Source organism: Macrobrachium nipponense, chromosome 28 (genome assembly GCF_015104395.2).
Source record: "Macrobrachium nipponense isolate FS-2020 chromosome 28, ASM1510439v2, whole genome shotgun sequence".
Taxonomy (NCBI): domain Eukaryota; kingdom Metazoa; phylum Arthropoda; class Malacostraca; order Decapoda; family Palaemonidae; genus Macrobrachium; species Macrobrachium nipponense.
The window spans coordinates 11456124-11480945 of NC_087217.1; the positions used below are offsets into that span (position 1 = coordinate 11456124).

The following is a 24822-nucleotide window of genomic DNA, read 5'->3' on the forward strand; positions in this document are numbered from 1 at the left end:
AATGAAGCAGTAACAGTAAAAGTGTTATAAAAAAAATGCTGGTTTGGATTAGTTTTGTTTACTATATAATTTTTTGTTTAGCAATTCTATCTTGTATCATCTGAAGAGAGAGAAGATATAAATATAAAATGGTTGCTCAAATTTTCTAGAATATTTACGTGGAGTATGAATTATCTAATTACATGAAAAAAACAACTAGACTGTGAGACTTCATACCCCTTAAACAAATATTTCAATAGGTGAAAATAATTCTTATATGCTACTGACCTGTTTATTGCTGGTATGGTGCAACAAATATGATTTGTTTTCATGGTATCTTTTTAATCTTTCAAATTAGTCCTTGCCATCTAGATAAAAGGGATAATTCTGACTTTCTTCACAGTGAAAAGTTGAACTTACGTAGTTATCTTAATTTCATTGTACTCATCCAAGCATTCCACAAAGGTACACAATTCTAACATCTATTTTTTTTTTATTCAGAGCACATTACTAAATTTATGTCTCTCATAGGGATGTACCTTCATTTGGGATTTACATGGTCCTCTACATTTACTTCCTTCGAAGAATTGCAGGATCTGAGTCAAAGGCAGATGCAAGTGCTTTGTTGGTGGCTGGTGGTTTAGCAGGTAGGAGACCACGAGCAAAAATTGAAGGGGAACTAATAGAAATTTTTTTCCTGTCAATATGGCCTAACATCGATGAAGTTATTGTACTTACAGTGTTAATAGGCAGTCCCCGGTTATCAGCGGCCTCGGTTATCAACGGCCCTGTTTTATGAGGCTTCTGGTGATGAACATAACTTGATTTTCGGGCCAAACCTCGGTTATCGGCCCCGATAACCGAGGATCAGCGCCGATAACCGGGGATTGGCGCTATTATCACCAATTTTTGGTTATCGGCAATTTTTGGTTATCTTCACGCTGTCGGGATCGGAACCTATGCTGATAACAAGGAATTGCCTCAGTTTTTAGTACACTTGATACTGTTTTACATATCTCCACCTTTCAACACCGGGATGGAAAATCCCCTTAATTAAGAGCTCAAGTTGTTTGTTTTGTGAATCACTCATCACACTCTGCTTTATCTTATCAAGTGCTCATCTTATCTTCCAAGAAAGAAAATCAGAGGGGACAAGAGGTGGTATCAATGCAAAAAATGGTCTTTATGTTAAAAAAGTTAAAAAATCATTTATATTTACAAATTTGGAATGGTGTATATAGGCAAATTAAAACTCTAACTGTAAACATAAAATACTAACTTCAAGAGCCCAAGCATTAAATGTCATTTACAATACTATCCCCATAGCATCAAAAATTGTTTTTAGCCAAGACAGTCAAAACTATCTGAAGAAGGCTTGGGACTTTATAAATGAGGTTGGATAGCGAGGGCGAATTTAACAGTACTAAAGTTTTTCTCATGTTTAGAAAAAACTAATATATCAATGCAAGCCACAGTATATTCTTATTAGTCTATCACTAAGTTACTAAGAACTGATTGACTAAAAATTCACTTATGATAATACACTCTCTAGGGGTGGTAAATGCCTTCAAGTCAGGTATACGTATATCCTTTTCCTCAAACTTCCGTTGAGGGTTCCTGCATACTGTGTACCTTACATACCATATTGTATGCAGTACTAAAGCCTCTTTCCACAATCCCTTCAGGGCCAATAGTAAGGCTTTTTCCTTTTTCATCTGTTCCGTTTGTTCCTGTCAATGAATGATAAGAGTTTTGGGAAAAAATTTTGGATTTGTACAAAGTACCCCATCCCCACCCAATATAGGTCGCCTCCTTAGGCAGGATGGTTGCTACCACAGAAACCATTTCTTTAATTATGGCAAGAGCACTAATAAAGAAAGTATTGTACCATTAGGCATGTTCTCAACCTGCCTGAGGATGTAGGATTGCTTTCAATTCAGTATGTGAATTGTAACACAGCTAGCTTGGAATGGTTTGAACTAAAAGCTGGTATCGATCGAAGATGGGAAGGTAATTAAGAATGTCCGTGTTGCACACCTTGATCAGTACTGTGGATGGTGCACAAAAAGCTGGTTGGCTGTTTCTCAGAAATGTCTCGGTGCATTCAACTGTGGAACCCCCTGACTGTTCACTATGAGTTTATTCCAAGCTTTTGTAACAGAATTTTGTTTCCTGAAATTGGTTAGGAGTCAAAGTGTTTCCCAAGAAGAAGCTGACTAAATTAATGTCTCAGAAAGACACGCTTTGCCCTAAAAATTCTACATTGAGATCTCAAAAATTTAAATTCACTGAAAAGCTACAAATTTCAGAAGTGTATCAATGAAATTTTGTTGTCCCTGATGATTTTCAAGTTGGTTATGGTACGTTACATGTGTGGTTCTTGAATACAATGTTTACAAGCAATGGTTGTGTACAGCTAAAAGTGTGCAGCAGTCATATTTATATCGGAGACCAATTATCATTCTCCTTTCTTAAAAAATTCTTTATTAAAGCTACCTTGATGAATGCTCAGTCTATCACTACTGATTACTAGCGAAATTGAAAAAGCCACGAATTTGTCAGATACCCCTTAACTTTAAATATATATTTGAATATCTGCGTTAAACAACTAATTTTGTACAATTATTATCAGTTATGAAAAATTCATTTTGTAATAAATGGAAAACTCTACAGTACCATTATTCACCAAAAGCAATTTTCGAGTTTTCCAGGCACCTCTGGGCATGTATATTTATCCTTCTCTTGAAGGCAAGCAATAGTCTAAGGATAATTAAATCTACTCATAAAACCTCAAGTTGAATTAGCATATGTATAAGACAGATGCACAACAGTTTTTAATTATGTCCTAGATCTGCATAAAACTTGAAACTGTCACTCAAGCATGGTTTGGTCTAATTACTATTTTGTCATGGTAGGGATGTGATAGCTTCAGCAGCGTACTTTGTGCTATATGAATTGATGATGGACAGGAGTCAAGGTCCCTCCACTCTGGCCATCTTGTGGGCTGGGGGAATGGCAGGTAGGGTCGCTTTGCTATCAGAAGTCAATCTGAGTTTATGCGAATGTTCAATACCTTTGTACATGTATGAATTAATACTAGAAAAATATGAGTACATATATACTGTACATACATACTAACAATATCTTTGTAAAATATTTATGTCAGATTTATCAGTATGGGGTTAGAGATGTGCAATGCGTTCTCTCTCCAGTCTCCTCTGTCCTGCGCACTTTATACTTGAACTTCCATCACTTCTAGGTCTCTGCCATTTTTCAATTAGTTCCTTGATCTTCTTACAAGTTTTTGTCTCGCTGCATTCATATCAGTTGCTTCTCTGACTGACTGCTTCTAATCTCTACTCATCATATTCCCAAATCTTCTCAAGCCTTGGAGATTTCAGTAGTTTACCAGCTGTCATGTATCTCCAACATTTCCCCATTCATAGTTCGATCTTCCCCTCTTACTTTGGCCATGAATCTTAAAATTCTACTGTCATATATATATATATATATATATATATATATATATATATACTATATATATATATATATATATATATATATATATATATATATATCTATATATATATATATATATATATATATATATATATATACATATATATGTGTATATATATATATATGTATATAGTATATGTATATATATATATCATATATATATATATATATATATATATATATATATATTATATATATATATATATATATATATATATATATATATATATATATATATACAGTCAAAACCCCTGCCTCTTCGCAGTCCTGGATTCGCGGTTTCACCTATTTGTGGAGTTTTCTGCAGAACGTACATCCATACAGAATTTTTCATAGAAAAATATTCACAAATTACTATATTTTCATATTATTTTCATGACTAAATATATTTTTCATGATAAAACTTTTAAAATAGGCAGTTGTAAGCATTTTTTAGAAGGGTGTCAAATATCTGTGAATTTTTGCTATTTGCAGGGTTGTAGTCGCTATCCCCTGCCAATCCTTGAGTTGACCGTATATGTATATATACATGAATATATATATGTATATGTATATAGTATATATAATATATATATATATATATGTATATATATGTATATGTGTATATGTATATATATATATATATATATATAGATGTATATATATATATATATATATGTATATGTGTGTATATATATATATAGATATATATATATATATAGTATATATATGTATAATGTATATGTATATGTATATATTATATATATAGTATATATATGTATTATGTGTATATGTATATATATATATATATATATATATATATATATATATATATATATATATATGTATATGTGTAATATATATATATATATATATATATATATATATATATATAATGTACATATTAATAATTATTTCAATTTACCTTGGTAATAGCTACACTCAAATTAATTAAACATTATACATAAGCGCATTCGGCCTGGCCAGAATTCCAAGCTAAGCTTTTTGGGTTTCATGTAGAGAAAAAGGAATTATGCATTCAGCTATCCAGGGGATTATGAGATTTTAATTCTGCTGTACACATTCCTGTCAAATTCTTGCTCCGTACCTTGAATATTAGTGCTAAATTTGCAATACGGGGCTATTCATGATACAGTGTGCGATAGTTTTGTCACTAATTCACAAATGATTATTATATACTGTACTTTCAAATATTTACCAGCAGTATCCGAAATCAATATTAAACGATATTGTGGCTTGGCTTGCTTGTTTTGCATATACAAGTCACATCCGAATAAGTGAAAAATTTTGTATTATTTGAATATATATATATATATATATCATATATTATATATATATATATATATATATATATATATATATAAAAGCCACGAAGGATAAATAAACAACGGAGTGTTGCTGCAAGAGCTTTCGACTCTACATCCTTTACTCAAGGAAGTCGAGTCGAAATATCTCGCAGAAACACTCCGTTGTTTATTTTTCCTTCGTGGCTTATATCTTTATTTATGGATTTATCACGTTCCAAACTTTTGCGATTCAGTTATACATACATACATACATACATATATATATATATATATATATATATATATATATATATATATATATATATATATATACTATAATCATAATGATGAGGTAACCCACCAACAGACACCTTTGGAAGTTGCAATCAAACAAAGAGGATGCAACGACTGAGTTCTTCAGTGTTAAGTTCACATCTGCTAAGCTTGTGATTTGCTTCCAGCCCACCGCCCAGCATTCCACCGAGCTGTGAATGGTTACCAGAATCTGGGTGGTGTCAGCTGGTGATTTCACTAGAAACCTCATGATGCGTGTGATCTTGGAATCAAAATTAATTCTATTTGTGGGAATTTTTCACAGAAAAGAATGCCCATGGAACATATTCTACGAAATCATTTCGTCTCAACAGCTTCAAACTTTTTATGCCAGTCACATCCAACCCTGCACTTCAGATCCATAGAGGAGACCAGACTCGACTACTATCCTTTCTTACATTTCCACCTTGGCTTCCACAGATACTCCAAGTCTCTTCCCAATCTTTTGCCCAACCCTTGCTACTATCCTTGCTTCACCTATTCTGTTGCTTGGCTATACTCTTCCACCCCTTAGAGGAGCCCACGTGGTGCAGTGTAGGCATTACTTAAGGTTCTTTGCGGCATCCCTTTTGTCCCCAGCTGCAATCCCTTTCATTCCTTAAGCTATGCTTCCATTCAGATTCTCTTCCTTCCACCTGACTCTCCACCCTCTCTAACTATTGTTTCATAGTGCAACTGCGAGGTTTTTCTCCTGTTGCACCTTTAAAACCTTTTTGCTCCCAATTTCCCTTGCAGTGCTGAATGACCTCATGGGTTCCAGTGATTGGCCTTTGGCCTAAACTGCATATTCCAGTTCCATTTCCTACCATCAGATGTTAAACTGTACTGATTCTCAAATAACTACACATATCTACTTCATTCTTTCTCCACCCATATCAATATTCATTGTTCCATCATCCTGGTTTCCAATTGTCCCCAAAACCTTACTCTTGCTCACATTTACTTTTACTTGCAACATTCTCCTCTTGCAAACACTTTCAAACTCATTAATTTGATTCTGCAGTTTCTCTTCAGTATCCTACGTCAATACTGTATCATCTAAAGACATCGGCAACTCTAAACTCCAATTAAAATTTCCTTTTTATCCCACACCTTTGCACCTCCCGTCAGATTTCCTTTTTCTGATGTCTTTCATAACTCTATCCATAGAGACTTCCTGAAATGGAGGCTTAACTCATCCTTGTGTCAGACTGACTTTTACACCAGTCCAGATACTTTCCCATTTATCTACTCTAACACATGGGAAACCTACCTCCCTTATCATCTATAATATATTATCATGTTTCTATATTTCAATTTATGCCACATATGGCTTTCCCTTTTACTTTCAAATTTCTCTTAAAACTGTTTCAAAATGAAGACCTTCGTTCCTGTCTAAACCTGCACTGTTCTTCCCTTTTAAATCCTTCTGTCTACCATACACCTCCTTGGTATACTCATGGTATGCCTCAGTAATTCTTACAGTAACCTCTTGTCATTTTTAAACCACACCCTTCCCCCCCCCCACACACACACATTATATTACTGCAACACTTCACTTGTAATCCCATTAAGTCTTTTTTTATATTTCCATTTCCTGTCTCTTAATTACCCTCCTTATGTCAACAGTCACTCCCACGAGCATTCTCAGACTTACACTAACCATTTCCTCTCGTGCATAATTCAGCTTATCTCTCTTACGTTTTCCACATTCAGCATCAACCAAGAAATAAATTTAGATCCAACAGTATCTTGCAATCTACATTTTTTACTGAGAGCCACCGGTTCAGCTCTTCGTTCAACAGCTTATGTTCCCTTACGTTCTTGCATAACATTCCCTCCTTCTGTGTGTGTGTGCATGCGTGTGGGCATGCTTACATGTGTGCACGCACAAGCACTACCTATGTTATTGCTTACCCCCACCCCCTCCTTCTCTCTCTCTCTTTATATACATATATATATATATATATATATATATATATATATATATATATGTGTATATATATATATATATATATATATATATATATATATATATATATATATACAGTCACCTCTCAATTAACGCGAGGGTTATGTTTCCATAAGAAATAACAGTAATAAGGGGGTTTACATTCCTGGACTTGGGAATCTCTACTGCATTATTAATATAATACTATGTAGGTCAAACCAAAAAAAAACAGAACAAAATCTTTTGCTTTATTAGTAAATACAGTAAGTGATTTGAAAACGACATTCGGGTGTCAATTCATGTTAAATAGAAATTTTTGAGTTTTTTAAACATTTAAAAGTATTTTCTAGCTCGTGTTAAATCGAAAACATGTTAATTGAGAGGTGACTAATATATTAATAATATATATATATATATATATCTATATATATAGATATATATATATAGATATATATATATATATATATATATATATATATATACATATATATATTATATATATATATATATACATACTTATTATATAGACATACATAATACACTGTATATTCATGTATATATACAGTGGTACCTCGACATACGAAAGGCTCAACTTACGAAAAACTCGAGATACAAAAGCAAATGCGAAGATTTTTTTTGCTCTACATATGAAAATAGTTCAGGATACGAAAGGTTGTTGCTGTAAAGTCCCGAGATTCGCCCGGACCACCGATAACAATTTTAAAACTCGCGCACTGCCAACTGAGAAGACTCGCCACCATCCTCCCACTCTCCCATTGGTTCCTGATGCTAGTCACCGCCATAAGATCCTGCTCTCCTATTGGTCAGCATCTCTCCCATGATCCCATCATGCATCTACGAAGCGGCGTGCTTTTTCGGCCACTCAGCAGCATCATAGTTATCATAAGCATGCGGAATTCATTCGTTCTATACGATTTCATTTATTAACGTAAATTCGTTAGTGATTTTGTTGTGGTATTACATTATCGTGTTGCGTGAGAACTTTACTATATACGTATACGTACTACATAACTTAATTACGTACAGTATATACGTAGTCATGGGTCCCAAGAAAGTTGAAGTAGGAAAGAAGAGGATGCTTTCTTTGGAGACAAAGATGGAGATAATTAAAAAATATGAAGCTGGCATGCGATTGCGTGTGATCGCGAAGGAATATGGCCGAAATCCGTCCCATCCTTAAGCAGAAGGATGCCATCAAAGCAGCTACACCTTCCAAGGGCGTGACTATTTTGTCTAGCAAGAGGAGCCACGTGCACGACGAGATGGAAAGGCATTTTCTTGTCTGGATAAAAGACAAAGAAATCGCTGGCGATATGATAACCGAGACGGCAATCTCCCACAAGGCCAGCGCTATTTTCGGCGATTTGATTGCCAAGGCCGAAGATGACAGAGAAGAGACATTGACACCAACCCCAGAGTTCAAGGCTTTTCATAGGTGGTTCGAAAAATTCCGTAAATGGACTGGCATCCATTCGGTGGTGCGGCATGGGAAGGCAGCCAGCTCGGACACGAAAGAGGCCGAAGCCTTTATTAAGACGTTCAACGAGATGACAATCAAGGAAGTCTACAGTTCTCAGCAAGTCTTCAACTGTGATGAGACTGGCCTTTTTTGGAAAAAAGGTCTTGTCAGATGTACATCACGCAGGAAGAGAAGAAGCTCCTCGGGCATAAGCCTATGAAAGACAGGCTTACGCTCGCACTTTGTTCCAAAGCCAGTGGAGATTGCAAGGTGAAGCCCCTACTTGTCTATCATTCGGAGACTCCTCGAGCCTTCAAGGCCCACAAAGTGCTAAAGGAGAAGCTTCCAATGATGTGGAGGGCTAATGTGAAAGCCTGGGTAATGAGACTTTTGTTCACCGAGTGGGTATATCTGTGTTTCGGCCCGACAGAGAAGAAATTCTTGGAAGAGAAGCGCCTCCCTCTGAAATGTCTGCTGTTGTTGGACAATGCCCCTGCTCACCCTCCTAGCCTTGAGGAAGATATCCTAGTGGCGTATTCGTTTATCAAGGTTCTTTATCTTCCGTCTAACACCACCCTTCTCCTCCAGCCCATGGACCAGCAAGTGATATTGAACTTCAAGAAGCTGTTTACGAAACATCTTTTCAAGAGATGTTTCGACAAACCTCACCTTGCATGAATTTTGGAAGGAGCATTTCAATGTTGTGATATGCATCCGACTCATCGATCAAGCTTGGCAGGAGGTTTGAGGCGAACCTTGAATTCTTTGTGGAGGAAACTCTGGCCTGATGTCGTATCCGCCTGAGACTTCGAGGGATTCAACGTGGGTGAAGCTGGTGCTGCAGATTCAGGAACAGTTAACAATCCTGAAACTGTTTCGCAAACAGATCTTGACGAGATCGCTGCACTCGACAAGTCCATGGGGCTGGTCGTCGACGAGGACGACATCAATGACCTTCTTGAGGAGCACTAAGAGGAGCTTACGACAGATGACCTGAAGGAAGGCGTTGGAAGCCATGCAATAAAACATCGTTCAAGAAGAGTTCTCTAGCAGCAGCGAGGAGGAGGAAGACGACCCTATGACAACGGCAGAAGTTAAGGATGCTCTAGCTGCTTTTCAAAAGGTGCAATCATTTGTAGAAAAGAGACACCCCGAAAAGGCTTACACTGGTCGTATGTTTGCGCAGTTCAATGACGTTTGCCTGAGCCGTTTCAGGAACATTGTGAAAAGTAGGTAGAAGCAATCTTCCTTGGATAGTTATTTTTTAAAGAGGCCTTTAGGAGGAGTAAGCAAAAAGGAAGATCCAGTTGATATTACGAAAAAACAAAAAGTTGATAGTGGTGAAGAAATTGAAATTTTGTAAAAAAAAAAAAAAAAAAAAAAAAACGTAAAGTATAACAAAGTAAAAAAAATGTTAAAAAAAAAAAATTTAATTTTAAGTTTTTTGTAAAGTTAAGTGTTACAGTTTTGTTAATGAGTTTCGTAAAGTTTAGTTTATGTTTCCTGACATTTTCAATGTGTTTTGTTAAGTTAAGTGTATGTACTATAAGAACTTTTCTGCCGTTTGTCCTCCTCCTCTGTCGCCACTTTCGGAGATAGCCTCACTCGAAAGGTAAGGTTCCACATTTTACTACATACGTACGTATGTACGTACAGTATTTCTTGTATACCATGTACACTAATACACTTTATTTACAGGTACGTACATATTAGTACTAGTACGTATTAAGTTAGGTATTGAATGGTCCAAATTATTGTAGTATTTCATTGTTTATTGGACAATTTAGCTTTATTATAAAATTTACTGGGGTGTTATTGTAGGGCTTGGAACGAATTAGGCATTTTACATGTAAAATGTGGTTCAAGATACGAAAAGCTCATGATACGAAGGCCGCCTCGGAACGGATTAATTTCATATGTCGAAGTACCACTGTAGTATGTATATGTTACGAATACAGGAGGCACTAAGACATAACATGGTAGTATGACCGTCTTGAAATCTCTGATCAACACACAAGACATTTACAAAAACTAATTTAGGCACCAAATTAAACTCTAAACTACAAAAATAGACTTTGTTCCCAAAAGAAAAACAAGATTCTAACTATCACGAAAAAGCTAGCTTAAGAAATCAAATGAAAAGTCAACATTTGTTCACTAAACGTCGACTCACAGAAATAGGACCGTGTACTACATAGTCTGGGTAACTGAACAATTCCAGAAAAATGAGACCCTTCTTTCTCCAAAACTCTGACATTTTTGTTCCACAATTCAATTAGTCATATAGCAAAAGTATCGTCTCTTCACTTCGTCAAGGATATAATTAGGGCTTATCTAAACTTATAATAGCTTGGCTTAGAGGCCGATAGAGCGACAAATCAACAGAATTCTTTTCTATGTCCATATTTCAAAACTTCTTGTGGGTGGTTTTCACGCAGCCCGCAACTTCACCCCAATGTCGGACAGATAGTGCCTCAAACATTATATGAAACGTTCACAGGGGGGATAAAACATGACGCACGAACGAACAAGCCTTCTCGTATGACCACTCCCTTTAGATGACATCATGGTCATGTGACGAGTTCGTTGCACAAGATAGTTTGTTTCATAACACATCATTTATTTCATAATTCCTGATCTACACGTAACAGAGTTTTCTAAATTCTATATTTTTCCCCTTGATCCAAGAAATAATAATCTCAAAGGATATAAATTATTCCTCACTGGCTCCGCCCACGTAAACATACGCAACACATATTAATATTGGGTTTTTCCACAGCAAACTCAGCTCTTTTGAAGTTGCCTTTGAAACAGTAGATTCTCCTTAACAAAGAACATTTCCTTTTGTCTTCGTGAAAGTCAATGCTGATATCAATCATTTCAAAGAATGTAATTGTCAACAGATCCAATGCTCACCACACCTATCTTCTAACCATTTTCCATAGGTCAGCAAAAAATAGCTTATATATATATATATATATATATATATATATATATATATATATATATATATATATATATGTGTGTGTGTGTGTGTGTGTGTGTGTGTGTATAGTATATATATATATAATATATATATATATATATATATATATATATATGTATTGTATGTATGTGTATGTATGTATGTATGTATGTATTATGTATGTTGTGTGTACATATATACATATATATATATATATATATATATATATATATATATATATATATAATATATATATATATAGTCCCAAGTTCCCCCGTATTCGCATTCTCCGGATTCACGGATTTCTCTCTGGACCATATCTACCAATTATTTGCGGGGGATTCACCTATTCGCTGGATTTTCTGGCAAAAATCATCACCAATTAGTGTATTTTGATGTTATTTTCATGACTAAATGCATTTTTATGGTACAAAAATGATTTACTAATTTTCAAATATTAATACTGATTAATACTATATTAGTAAGGTTAATAAGATTAAATATCACATAGTAAAAATAATAATTCTCTCTCTCCCTCTCTCTTCTGCAGAGATGTATGTTTTTTTGTATGATAAATAATTGATTTCATATTTTCAAATATTGATATTAATGTATACAGCAATAACTTAAATTCATTAAAGAAAATATGTACTAGAGCAAAATAGTAAGATTTTAGTTTATGAATTTGAAAAATTATGTAAGAATGAGGGAAATCCCAGTCTTCTCTCTTAAACTCCAGGTACTAAAACTGTCAAACATATCAAGTAATGGGACAGAGGGGGAGGAGCTGTTGTGTTGTTGCCACCAAGTGTTCATGCAATTTCTCTCTCTCTCTCTCTCTCTCTCTCTCTCTCTCTCTCTCATTTACTGAGACTCGAGAATTTTTATAGTTCATGTACTATTTGTTTTTAATACTTTAAAATATAAAATAATAATAATAATAATAATAATAATAATAATAATATAACTGTAATTACAAAATTCATATTATGTGATAGTATTTTAAAGAAATACAATAATCTATTCATTTCACTCTTTTAATTAAGGATAATTCCTCTCTCTCTCTCCCTCTCCCTTTTGCCACACAGGATATGTATGTCATAGTAGTAACTCTCTCCCTCTGTTTCCATTGATATAAGTATTTTCTGAGAGAACAGAGAGATAAACACACATTCTCTCTCTTTACTGAGATGAAAGAATTTTTATGTTACTGGTATGTAAAATGTTTATTGATATTTTCTGTTGTTAATAATAATAAAACTGTAATTACAAAATTCGTATGTGGTAATATTTTAAAGATAAAAATGACCTTTCCATTTCACCTACGTAAGGATAACTCCTCTCTCTATAATAATAATAATAATAATAATAATAATAATAATAATAATAATAATAATAATAATATAACTAACTTCAAAATTGAAAATTCTTCCCTTTGTCTTTTTCTGTATCGATTTCCCTACCTTCTCGTAACTCCAGCGACGCTTGGAGCTGGGAAGCTGTCAAATTTGTCGAGTAACAGTGCCATACAATGGTCAACGAATTTGATGGTTTTTATGCAATCTCTCTCTCTCTCTTACTGAGGAGATCCTTTTTATGGTACATGCATGTAATAAGTTTATTATTGGTATTTTCCAATAATAATACTATGTATAAATGTAATTACAAAATTTCACTCTTTTAAATACTGTAAGGACAACTCTTTCTCTCTCTCTCTCTTGGCTGCAAGTGTTAGAAGTAGTACCTATGTATGTATGTGCTTACGTATATACCTTTAAGGGTACTAATGTTTAGGATTACTTTGAAATTATATTAATACAGTCTCTAAGATTAATACATTAATATGATAATGATTTAAGGTAAATTTGATGTAGGATGTTACATAAGGTTTACATTTGGTGTTTCTGTTTCTTCTTTCTCTCTCCCTCTCTCTCTCAGCAAAACAATTGATATACAGACAAACATAATTGTTCAGTCCTCTCTTTCTCCCTTCTCTGGAATAGATATATGTATTTATGGGAGGGGAAATAAGTGTTGCCTATAGAAGTTCCTTTCAATCTATTGATATTGTAAGGAGTTATTCTCTCTCTCTCTCTCTTTCTATCTGTTATTGGCTGTTTATATATTTCTAATGGTAAAATGTTTAAGATGACTTTTGAATTATATTAATAATACCAATTCAATGGTATCTTTGATGTAGGATGATACTTAAGTATACATTTGGTATTTGAACTTTCAAGATATGCAGATATGGGCATTTTTAGAGGGGAGTTCTAACTATTCGCGGGTTTGTGCTATTTGCAGGGGTCCCTGGTACACATCCCCCGCGAATGCGGGGGAACACTTTATATATATATATCTATATATATATATATATATATATATATATATATATATTATATATATATATATAGATAATATATAGTATATATATATATATATATATATAATCAATGTCTTCTTAAATCGTACCAATTTTCCCATAAGAAATAACTGGAATTGGAATAATCCATTCCAGGCCTCCAAAATTACTAATAAAAGCATGCAGAAATTATAAAGAAAACACAAAGTAAACATATGAAAAAAAATACACATTTGTCCTCACTTTATGTACAATTTGGAGAGTTGCAGCATTTGGTAATTGGTGACAAGGGTGATAATAATGTTCGGAAGGGGAGTCCTCTTCCATAGAAATGGCAGGTAACTGTGCTTTTGGAGTTTTCTCTCTTTATAATGCTTTTTTATTTAGATTCAATGTGTTTCTTTCTCCTTACAAACCTTTCCAATGATATTTGCTTTATCCTGCATTTTAAAATGATCATGTAGTGAGGAAAAGCTGTCATTCTGCAGGTTTATGGCACCTTTTACAGCTTTGTCAAGGTGATATTTTTCAAGAAAACTTTTTACATATTTCTTTTATTAATGAGAGAGGGGGCATCCTCCCATATCTCCTCCCCCTCCTTTTCTAAAGACAATTCTTCAGCTGCTGTCTGTTGCTGCTCTCTCTGCAGATTCTGCAATACTTACTGTGGTGAGCTCTGCTTTGTACTCCTTCACATCGTCATCACCACTTCCAAGCCCATGGATGTGCTCTTGACACAATATCCACATCACCAGGTCAAATGCTACAGGATCTGGTCACCATTTCCTCCAGGCAGCGTTCATGGTCCTATAAAAGACGTTGTATTGAGGCTTTTGCATTGGAGGATATTAGTGGTTACTCCAGAACTCTGAAGGTTAACTCTGTCAGATGTCATTTCAAAGAACCTTTGAAACAGTGCATAAGTAACTCTGTCAGATGTCACTTTAAAGAACCTTTGAAATAGTGCATAAGGGTGGACTTTCTTAAAGTCTGAAATGACCCGGTGGCTCAGGGCTGGATGAGAAGTGGGAGTTATGCTGGAGAACTTCACTCTGATGAAGTAAACTTCTGCTGCAACTTGAAGGGTCTTCAAAGGCAATTGTTTTCCATCATATTTTTCTTGGCTCTAATGCCAACACTTCATTTACCCACTAAATAAAAATTATAGCCTGGTTACCCAAGTTTACTATTATATCTCCTTATCACATTTAATTTAATCTTCAAAATATTTTCCTCTAAAAAAACCCCCTCAGGTTCTCTAAGTGGTGGACAAGCAAAAGCTCCAGTTTTCAATTCCAACTTACATCCCTACAGAGCAAAAAGAGTTAGCCTGTGCCCTGCCAGTGACCTCTCTTGGGTGATATAGGTCAAGTTTGGCTCATCCTTCCAAAACAGGCCTGTCTTACCACAATTGAAGACTCGCTGAGAAACAAAACCTTCAGTCTTTACATAGTGGTTGAACTCTTCATTTGTTTGTAAGGTGCTTTTACGTTGCATGGAACCAGTGGTTATTCAGCAACCGGGGTTGAACTCTTTAGGATACTTTTTGCCAGCAGCTTTGTCAGAATGGAAGCCTCCCCATACCTCACAAAACTATGTATACCACTTCTCTTCTTGAATTTCTCCAACCTCCGACTAACTTGAACTTCCAAGTGCTACCTGTAGCAGGTGGTTTTCAAGAAATCAGCAGACACATGTAGAAATTAAGTTATTACTACATGACTATAAACTCTGTAACACTTTTATAAACTTCAATATATTTGGTGCGTAAATCTTATCTTAAAATGCACTGCACAATGGGAACATCTAAATATATGTTGTGACCTATTACAACCAGATTCATAATAATGATGGTCCCCATAAACAACAGCAACAGGTCGGTAATAATTTCCAGCTAGAAGTGGATTTAATATTTCTCTAACTGTTGCATAGGTAATACAGACAGGTTTAGTTAAGCTTTTTAGCTTACTATTCATACTCTCCAGTATTCTACTTACACTGTACTGTTATTAATAAAATATATTTTGATGATTCTAAAATGGCACAGCCAGCCTTACATCCGCTTGCATTTTATAAATAGTTCACATTACAGTATATTCATATGCTGAAACTCAGGATACTAACTTCACTTCATAATCTTTTGCTGCTGTATCATGTACAAATGTGTGTGGACAAGCAAACAATTCAGATTTGGTCAGAGAGATCTATAACTGCTTTCTCTTTGACATTGTAATCGTGTTATCATTCATTCAAATTTCACAATATTTAAATTCTCTTAATAATCACAGAAAATTTCTTATCAGGTGTGTTATCTTGGGCTTCAATCCTTCCCCTAGATGTTATCAAGTCCCGAATCCAGGGTGATGATCCAAACAATCCAAAATACAAGGTAAGTTTTAGTTTGAAAGTACGTAAAAGGAAAATTTTTGACCTATATATAAGGCATTAGTTTTACATACCTCTAACTATGAATAATTTTCCTTTACAGAATGCAATTGACTGCTTTGTGAAGAGCTACAAGCAGGAAGGATTACGTGTATTTGGGAAAGGGTTCACGATGATGAGTCTGAGAGCTTTTCCAACAAATGCTGCCATATTTCTAGGTTATGAAACTTCACTTAGTCTACTCAAAAGATTTTCAAGTTCTACTGTAACAGAAGCAATGTAGGAGAACCAAGCTTGCCTCTTTTGTTATTATCCTCTACTGTTGTCAGCAGCCAGTCTTTTAAGTCCCATTGCCTTTGTGGTGATGGTACCTCATGACACTTGCTATAACTTCAGAGTATACATTCAGCAGCATGTAAAACAAGCAAATATTAAAATGTACTGATTTTTTTAAATTCAAAAGAATAGGTATTCACAATAAGTAATGCTTGCGATAACTAGTAAGTTTATATATTAAAAAAAATGTGTTTTATTGGAATAGCATTGTTTTTCCTGCAAGCTTATGAATCACAAATGGAAAGGACTATAAAATTTAGGCCAAAGGTTAAGCACTGGGATCTATGAGGTCATTCAGCACTGCAAGAAAAATTGAGAATAAAATGGTTTTAAAAATGTAAAAAGTACATATAAGGAAATCTCCCAGTTGCACCATTTAAGAATTGTCAGATGGTGGAAAGTATGTATGATAAAAGAGAATAGAGATAAAGGACAAAGAATTAAAGAAATTGCAGCTAGGGGCTGAAGGGACACAGTAGTGTCTACAGGGCAATGTGTGAGGTGCACTGACAGCTCTAACCTTCTAAATGGATGGAGTTATTCTTAATGAATTTGCCAACTGGATTTGCTAGTTGGAATCCACCATTTACTCAATGAAAACTGAACAATATCCATGTTACATTTATAGAACAGAGGTGTAGAGAGGACTCACGCTCGTTACCTGTTCCACTTAGTTTTCCGATACCTTACTGTAAGTATAGAGAGTGACCCGTTTAACCTCTTCCCGCTCAACCCCGTGTATTCTCGGGTTTAAGATAACTGTCATACTTCAGTAAGCCCGAATATACTCAAAATTTTGTTATCTCTTTCCTAGCAACTCCGAATAAACTTGGCTTTATTTATATTAGTCTCCCACCATCAGTAAGCCATTTTCTGTGGATACAAGTGCCTTCTCATATAAAATTGTAGCTATTTTGGCGTTGCTTGGCCATTTGAGATGCATCCTTTCATCAGTCAGGACTTCTATTGTTTTTGTGGATTTTTCTTTTATTATTATTAATAGAACTAACATGAGTAGTGAGAGTGATTGTGATACAGAGTATTATGATGGAATGGATGATTAAGGGAGCGATAGTGATGGTGATACGACTTCAGAATACGCACTCTTATACTTCAGATGAGGAGGATGATGGATAATATTCCTGATAACCAAGGCTGGCAAAGAATAATAATTTCGGATGATAAACCACCGTCTCCCTCACAGCCAGCATTTATCATGTCTAATTATTTTGTTATACTGAATTATGAAAGAATAAAAATATAGATGAAAATGCAATAAATACATTCTTTATTTTTTATTTTCCTTGGTTTTTTATAATTTCTGAGTAAACTCGGCCTTGAGAAGTTATGTAATAGTTGAAGACTATCCTAACAAATTTTTTTTTTTCTGAAGAAATATTCCAGGTGATTTATCACTTAAGCATATACTTTAGAAATGAACAATAACAAAAATATGCTTCATAAAGACTGGAATCTGGGATAAAAAATGTGGGGAAGGGGTTAAACTACAACAATACCACATTCCTGAAGGCTGCACAAATATTGTTGACAATGCACTGCAAGGTCTTGTGGCCTCCAGCAACTCATCAGCCTTCTTTAGTATTTCTGCCACAGGTGTGCCCTCAGCATTGGGGAGGTCAGCTTATAGATGCTGGTTGGTAAGCAACACAGCTATAATTCTCTTGCAATGTCGACCTTCTTGGGTTTCCCATTATTATTATTCAGAAGATGAAATTTATTCATATGGAACAAGCACACAGGGCCCACTGACTTGAAATTCCAACAACTCATGAGGGACTGAGTTTATCCAGGACACAATCACTGTTGTCTCTCCAGTGGAGTGTTCAGCAAGGCAATGGCCCATTGTGCATAGGCAGGTGGTGGCGGTGAGGAGAACTTGGCTATCAAAAACTTGTGTAAGGCCTCATATGCAATCTTCTTGCTTAGTGCATCCAACCAGCATGCAGTGGGAAGAAGGCATCTGGTACTGCCTCAAGGACATAATCTGTCTTCTTGGTAGAACTTATGACATTTAAGATGCATAATTTACTGTGTATATCAAAATGGTCGAGACAAATGCAGTCTTCTTATTGAGATTCTACATAAGTTGTTTATTTCAATATTTCATGAAATTTTTAGTTTTTATTAGACTGATTTAGTAGATTTGCAAAATCTAGGCAGTCAAGCCAAGTACTACGGCAATTTCGCCCATGCAACACTTAAGACAGAGGAAAAGGAGTTGGATTGATCAGACAAAACGATAAAAAGACCCAGAAAAATAAGAAAATGAATAAGTATAAGCATCTGAAGGTGGGACTGGGAAAAACCCCACATGTAGAGGATTGGAATACAAAATTTGGGCCAAATGTCGAGTGCTGGGACCTATGAGGTCATCATGTGTTGAAAAGGAAATTGAGAATACAGAAGGTTTTCAAGTGTAACAGGAGGAAAACCTTGCAGTTGCACTATGAAACAAATGTCAGGAGAAAGGGGGAAAGTAGGATGGAAGATATAATAAAAGGAATGAAAGGGTTGCAGCTACAGGGCCAAAGGGATGCTACAAAAACCTTAAGGCCCCGTTCGCACGGTCGAGCTTTGGTCGACGAACTTAGTCCGATGTGACGTCAGAAGTGGAGAAACAGCGGGAAAAGTTAGAACTTTGCCGCATTTTCTCCGCTTCTGACGTCACATCGAACAGAGTTCGTCGAGCAAAGCTTGGCCGTGTGGACGGGCCTTAAGTAATGCCTTCAGCGCACCATGTGACTTGCACTGGAAGCACTACCCCGTCTTTGGGGTGTTGGACAGCAGTGTGTGTTTATTAGGGTAACTTGTTACATTCTTGTTTTTGTTGCAAAAATTCAATAAGGCATGTATTTCTGTACATCCAAATGTGCCATGTTCTTCTCTTTATCCTATGAATATCTGTTAAGCACAGGTGATGGATTCCAAATAAGTTTTATTAATAGCTTTTCTTACGAATACTCTCGTCAGTTCTATCCTGAAGTATTTTTAGTTCAGTGTTATATTTAAACTGTGCACGTCTATAGAGTTTCTATGGCATTTATTTGTTGTTGTCCATAAATACTAAAATCTTTTAACTGTTGTTGAGTACATATGGTCTCACTTCTCTCTTCTGACAGAAAATTCCAATTTAAAATGGAATATCTAGTCCTTCAAAATTTGTGTACTACTTTTAGAGGTTTCCTTTTTCCTGCCTTGAATAATGCAATTTCCCAATCTTGCACATCACTGTATCTTGTTTAAGAGACTAATATATGTATGTTTTTTTAATTGGTCCACCTTCATTATTGGGCAATATGACTGTTCCTGAGCTTTTCATTGTCTAATATGACAAATTTAAAATTAATTTGTATTTGTCATGACTAACAAACTTTTGGTCTCAACATATGGATAGATTCTCTGGCACCAGCTTGAGTCTGGTTAAAAATAACACAATGAATTGGTGCAAAAGGGATCAGCCAATAGGCAAGAGGGAGGAAGCTATGCAACCTGCTTTACCCCCAGCTATGCATTATCTGTTCGGTTTCTTTCTAGCCCAGGAAAAAATTAGTGGCGGCTTGAGGTGGGCCGTATATGGTAAGACTGAAAGTTTGTTAGTTATGAAAAAAAACTAATTGATTTACAACTTGTCATCTATTCATATACAGAACAAACCTTGATCTTAACATAAGGATGACTTACTCTTGGAGGGAGGATAAAAAAGTCTTAGAACTGACTGGAGGTTTGGACCACCTGGGTTCACTTCCTGACCATAGGAAGGACACAAAAGCCTCTGATCTGTTGAAGAACATTGGTTACTGATTAGCCAGACATCTGGGCTAATAGAATATGAGGTACATTTCTAATGTGTCTTGATGATGGTAAAGTACTGTCAGACAAAACTTACGTTAGCTGCCAATTTGTTAGTTGCCATTTCCCCTCTCCCCTTGTAAGAGAGGAATGGGACTTGCTTCCATAAAGAATTTGTACTGTGTAGGAACAACCATATAAAACTTTACAGAATGGAAGCTTACTCAACTGCATCTAACCGGTTCCTGCACGATTGAATTATTCTCTCTACTGCCTGCCAGTAGAGAAGAAAAAGAAAGAGAAAAGAACAGCAGTCATCTCAATCACACTTAGTTTCATATCCAACATTATAGGTAAGATATTAACTGTCCCGTCAGGAGCACTGGATGAGCTACACAGCTTGTTGTCCAGCCACCATTGTACCAAAGGGAAAAGTGTCCACAGACCTGTGAGTAACGTCCCACAGATAGAAGGATGTGAAAGTGGTTTATTAATTTAATTTTTCTATTTTTATTATATATTATTGTTTACTGACTAAAAGAACCCTAATGAAGACTCAATGGAATGCTCAGGATATTCCCTCCATCCCTTGGCAAGGGGAGGTTTGCTACAAAGGGAGGAACTTCATAGCTTAAAAAAACAAACAGCTAGCCCAGGAAACCCACCAGAATATGCACCCCACATTCAAGTGTCTTACCTGAGAACATGGTTAAATATAAAGCACCCAGAGCAAAGTTTAACATGATTGCTTTGCAAAACCAAGTTTGGTGGGTGGAGAGGCCCGCCATCCACCTCCACCTTCCATCAAAGATCAAGGGCAGAACTTTCCATAACCCAAATCACTGTAGTCTTCATCTTAAGTTTGTCTTGATTTAAGGAAATAATAATAAGGCAGCTACTGAGATCACACAAAAAGGAAAAGCCTAACAACATACTGACACTACAAGAAAAGGAAAAAGCTTAGCTACAACCAATTAAGTCAGTGGCTTACATGCAAAGCTTCCAGGATTTTGGTGTAACTTCATCAAAGCACTGGGACACTGCTTTTAAGCTGCCATTTTCTAAGCCCCCCAAAATATGCCAATCAGTCTAAGATCTGGGGCCAGAGCAGCACATGTTACAAAGGTGTAACCAACCTCTGACCACAAGGGAGTAATAAAAAAAAAACTAGTTTGTGTAACTTTGCTTTATTTTTACAAATAGAACACAACCAAAGCAAACTACTGTATAGTTTTCCAATACAGTACTCCTACTTAATATACCATTATTCATCAACACATGAGACATTAACAACTCATATGAAACTCCAGTAAGATTAACTTGAATATATATATACGTATATCTATTGCAAGCTTTTGAGGAGCATGTTAGTTTACTTATGTTGCACTGAGTATATAATTGGAGATATATAAATGACTAGAAAAAAGTCAATTCTAAATACCCTGGATCATACCAAAAAAAATTCAATTAAAATACCTCTGTATTACCTTCTTTTGAAAACAGACCCCACTCCAAATTATATTCTTAAAGATTCTTAAAACAATATTATCCTACAATTATTATAAATAATAATAATAATAATAATCAATAATAATAATAATAATAATAATAATAATAAGAATAATAATAAATAATAATAATAATAATAATAATAATAATAATAATAATGAATATATATCCAGAGAAATACACAGCTGAAAAAATGCTTACAAGTTTCAACAAATTTTCTTTCAACAGCCTTATCAGCATCAAAAGCAATGACCCTTCGTCCTGCAAAGGACTAGAAACACATTATATAAATGAGATGGTTTCCCTACATTATTCCATCACTAACCTTCCACTTATGGAAAGAGAGAAAGTGAGTGTGAGTTTAGAGTCCAAACTAAAAGTGCATCATTCATGTGAGTCACTTTCACAAAATGAAATTCCTTAAAGGAAAAAAAAAAAAAAAAAATCTTATTTTTAGTATGTATGATAAAACCATTTTCTGAAGTCCTAAAATATGACATTATACATTCACTATACAGTATATATGAATAACCTTTTATAATTATAGTTATATATATGAATAACCTTTTATAATTGATAGTTAATTCAGGATTCTGGACAACCCTTACAACATAAAAGATAAACAGATACACTAAGCAGTCATAATAGATTATTATCCTACTATAATTCAGTCAAGATTCAGATTGTTATTTTCAGCTATTCAGAAGCATCACAAATAACTTAGTCATAATAATTTGAAAGTTTACCTCAATTACACTTACGACCAATACCATCCCACCATAAAAATCAACATAAGGCATAAGTGGGAGGAAACTGCCTCAAGCTCTTGGATACTTTAATCTCAAACAACCTCAAACACACTTCTTTTACTGGCCTTTTGTTTAAATTATACAGTAGATGTGTAGCACTTACAATTGACAAGATTTCCATGAAATCAATTTAATAAGCCTACAGCTTCAATGGGATTATTCTCGTCTAATGATAAAATTATTATTATAAAGCAGTTTGACCACATGAAAATGTGAGTAACAGCCAAAGACCTATGTTCTCCAATTCTTAATTGTGATATTTCAGCAAACCTGTATTCTATGTTATTACAATGCAAAAAATCAGAGCACCTACTTGGGAAAACCTAAATATGTAAGAGCAAAATTGCTTAAAAAATGCTGTAAAATTTTCAATGGGAGTAAATATTTGAATAATGTTAAGTTACATAACAATGCAAAAAGCAATATGAAAAAATCTAGGTTCTAGCCATTACTACTTTAACCAAACTGGAAAAAAGAGAAGTCTACCCTCACAACATAAGCCTAAAATTCATGCACCTTGCTATTTCCATACACACCTCAACCTTGCTGTCCAAATCATTACCATACACAAAATAAAGTCCCGTACTTAAAAGGAAAATTACAGATGCAAACGATAGTCAATCTTTTAGCAAAAATATAGTAATCTAAAACTCCTTAAAAATTAGACCAACTCAAACTATTCCTATTATTAATTATGGAATGCATAACGAAAACTTAATGCCATCAATGTGTACTGCATAAAATGTACGCTACAGCTTTCATTATACTCAAACTGAGCAACAGTTCATGACAAATACAAAAAGTGGTATGCTTTTGCTGCACTTTTCAAATACCATACTCAATTCTCTTAATGAGTAAAATACACATTCCATTTCATTAACTGCTTACTGATTCCTATTTAATCCACTCTACATAACATTGCAAAAAGGCCTCAACAGTTTCAATTAAAGGAAAAAAAAAACACCAATTCATTAATCCCTTGTCTGATTATCAAATGGAGATCAACTCTATCCAACAATCAATTCAGTCCTGCAAAAAACTTAATATGACTAATAACTTAAAATAACAAGCCTACATAACAAAGGACTGGCAAAAAATATAAATATATAGTATGCATATCAAAGGTGAATATTAAGTGTTTAGAGCCTACAAGAGAACATCATCCAGCTCCTCACTCACATCACTTTCCAATAAGAAGACTCTTCTTAAGACCAAAGCTACAAACAGAATGATTGCAGAAGAGAGAACCGTATTATAGAGATAACCAGAACTAGAGGTATTCCCTAAGTTTGAAACTGGGGACCTGGGGTTGGTAGTATTACGAGGTGCTACTCCCTCCATTAATATTTCCTGAATAGGCTCAGTCACTGGAATCCCTGATGGCTGCTGCTCTGAGGCTGATACACCACTTCCAGGTAATGTAGCCTGACTAGTAGCTTGAGGCAGTGAATCTACTTGGTCTCTGCTTGATGTCCCATGAGAGATATTCTCAATTCTTGTCTCACAAGTGGCATCACTTGCTGCTGCTGACTCTCCAGTTGTACCAGAGTTCTTCCTTTCTTTGTCTTCCACCTGTGATACATTGAACTGTTAATCTTCTGGAAAAGTAATCTTCACTCCTTAACTTATAACTTCATCAACTGATGTGAGATGACTAAACACTCATAGATGTCGCTAACTATAATTTAATCTGTTTTGGTGATAATCAAAATGATAGTTCAGCACTGTATGTAATCAACTGCATCCCCTTTAGCTTACAAAAAAAAATCCTTTCTGCCTTACCACATTCATCTTAAGTATGAATATGATATTGTTATGATACAATAAAGTTTGTTCATACTTACCTGGCAGATATATATATAGCTGTATTTTCTGAAGTCCGACAGAAATTCAAAAACTTCCGGCACACACAGTGGTCGGCCAGGTGGTTAGTACCCATTCCCGCCGCTGGGAGGCGGGTATCAGGAACCAGTCCCATTTTCTATTCATAATTTTTATTTCCACTGTCCCTTGAGGGGAGGTGGGTGGGTACTTAATTATATATATCTGCCAGGTAAGTATGAACAAACTTTATTGTATCATAACAATATCATTTTGTTCATGAAACTTACCTGTCAGA

At 35.0% G+C, this 24822-nt stretch overlaps 2 protein-coding genes across 5 annotated transcripts in view; one reads left to right on the plus strand and one right to left on the minus strand.

Annotated features, from left to right (window-relative positions):
* LOC135201416 (solute carrier family 25 member 45-like) overlaps nt 1–17859 on the plus strand; it is a 41899-nt gene extending 24040 nt beyond the window's left edge. For 2 of the 3 annotated variants that reach the window (XM_064230325.1, XM_064230323.1), the window contains 3 exons: nt 511–626; nt 16158–16243; nt 16343–17859. In XM_064230325.1, the coding sequence (XP_064086395.1) occupies nt 511–626; nt 16158–16243; nt 16343–16522 (382 nt within the window). In that variant the 3' untranslated portion in view covers nt 16523–17859. Of the gene's footprint in view, nt 1–510; nt 627–2894; nt 2999–16157; nt 16244–16342 lie in introns of all 3 variants that reach the window. The other variant, XM_064230324.1, reaches the window with a different exon arrangement.
* Nucleotides 17860–22254: 4395 nt separating this feature from the next.
* Nucleotides 22255–24822, minus strand: part of LOC135201418 (ubiquitin-conjugating enzyme E2 J1-like) — a 101626-nt gene continuing 99058 nt past the window's right edge. For both annotated transcript variants that reach the window (XM_064230326.1, XM_064230327.1), the window contains exon 5: nt 22255–24275. In XM_064230326.1, the coding sequence (XP_064086396.1) occupies nt 23850–24275 (426 nt within the window). In that variant the 3' untranslated portion in view covers nt 22255–23849. The remainder of the gene's footprint in view (nt 24276–24822) is intronic.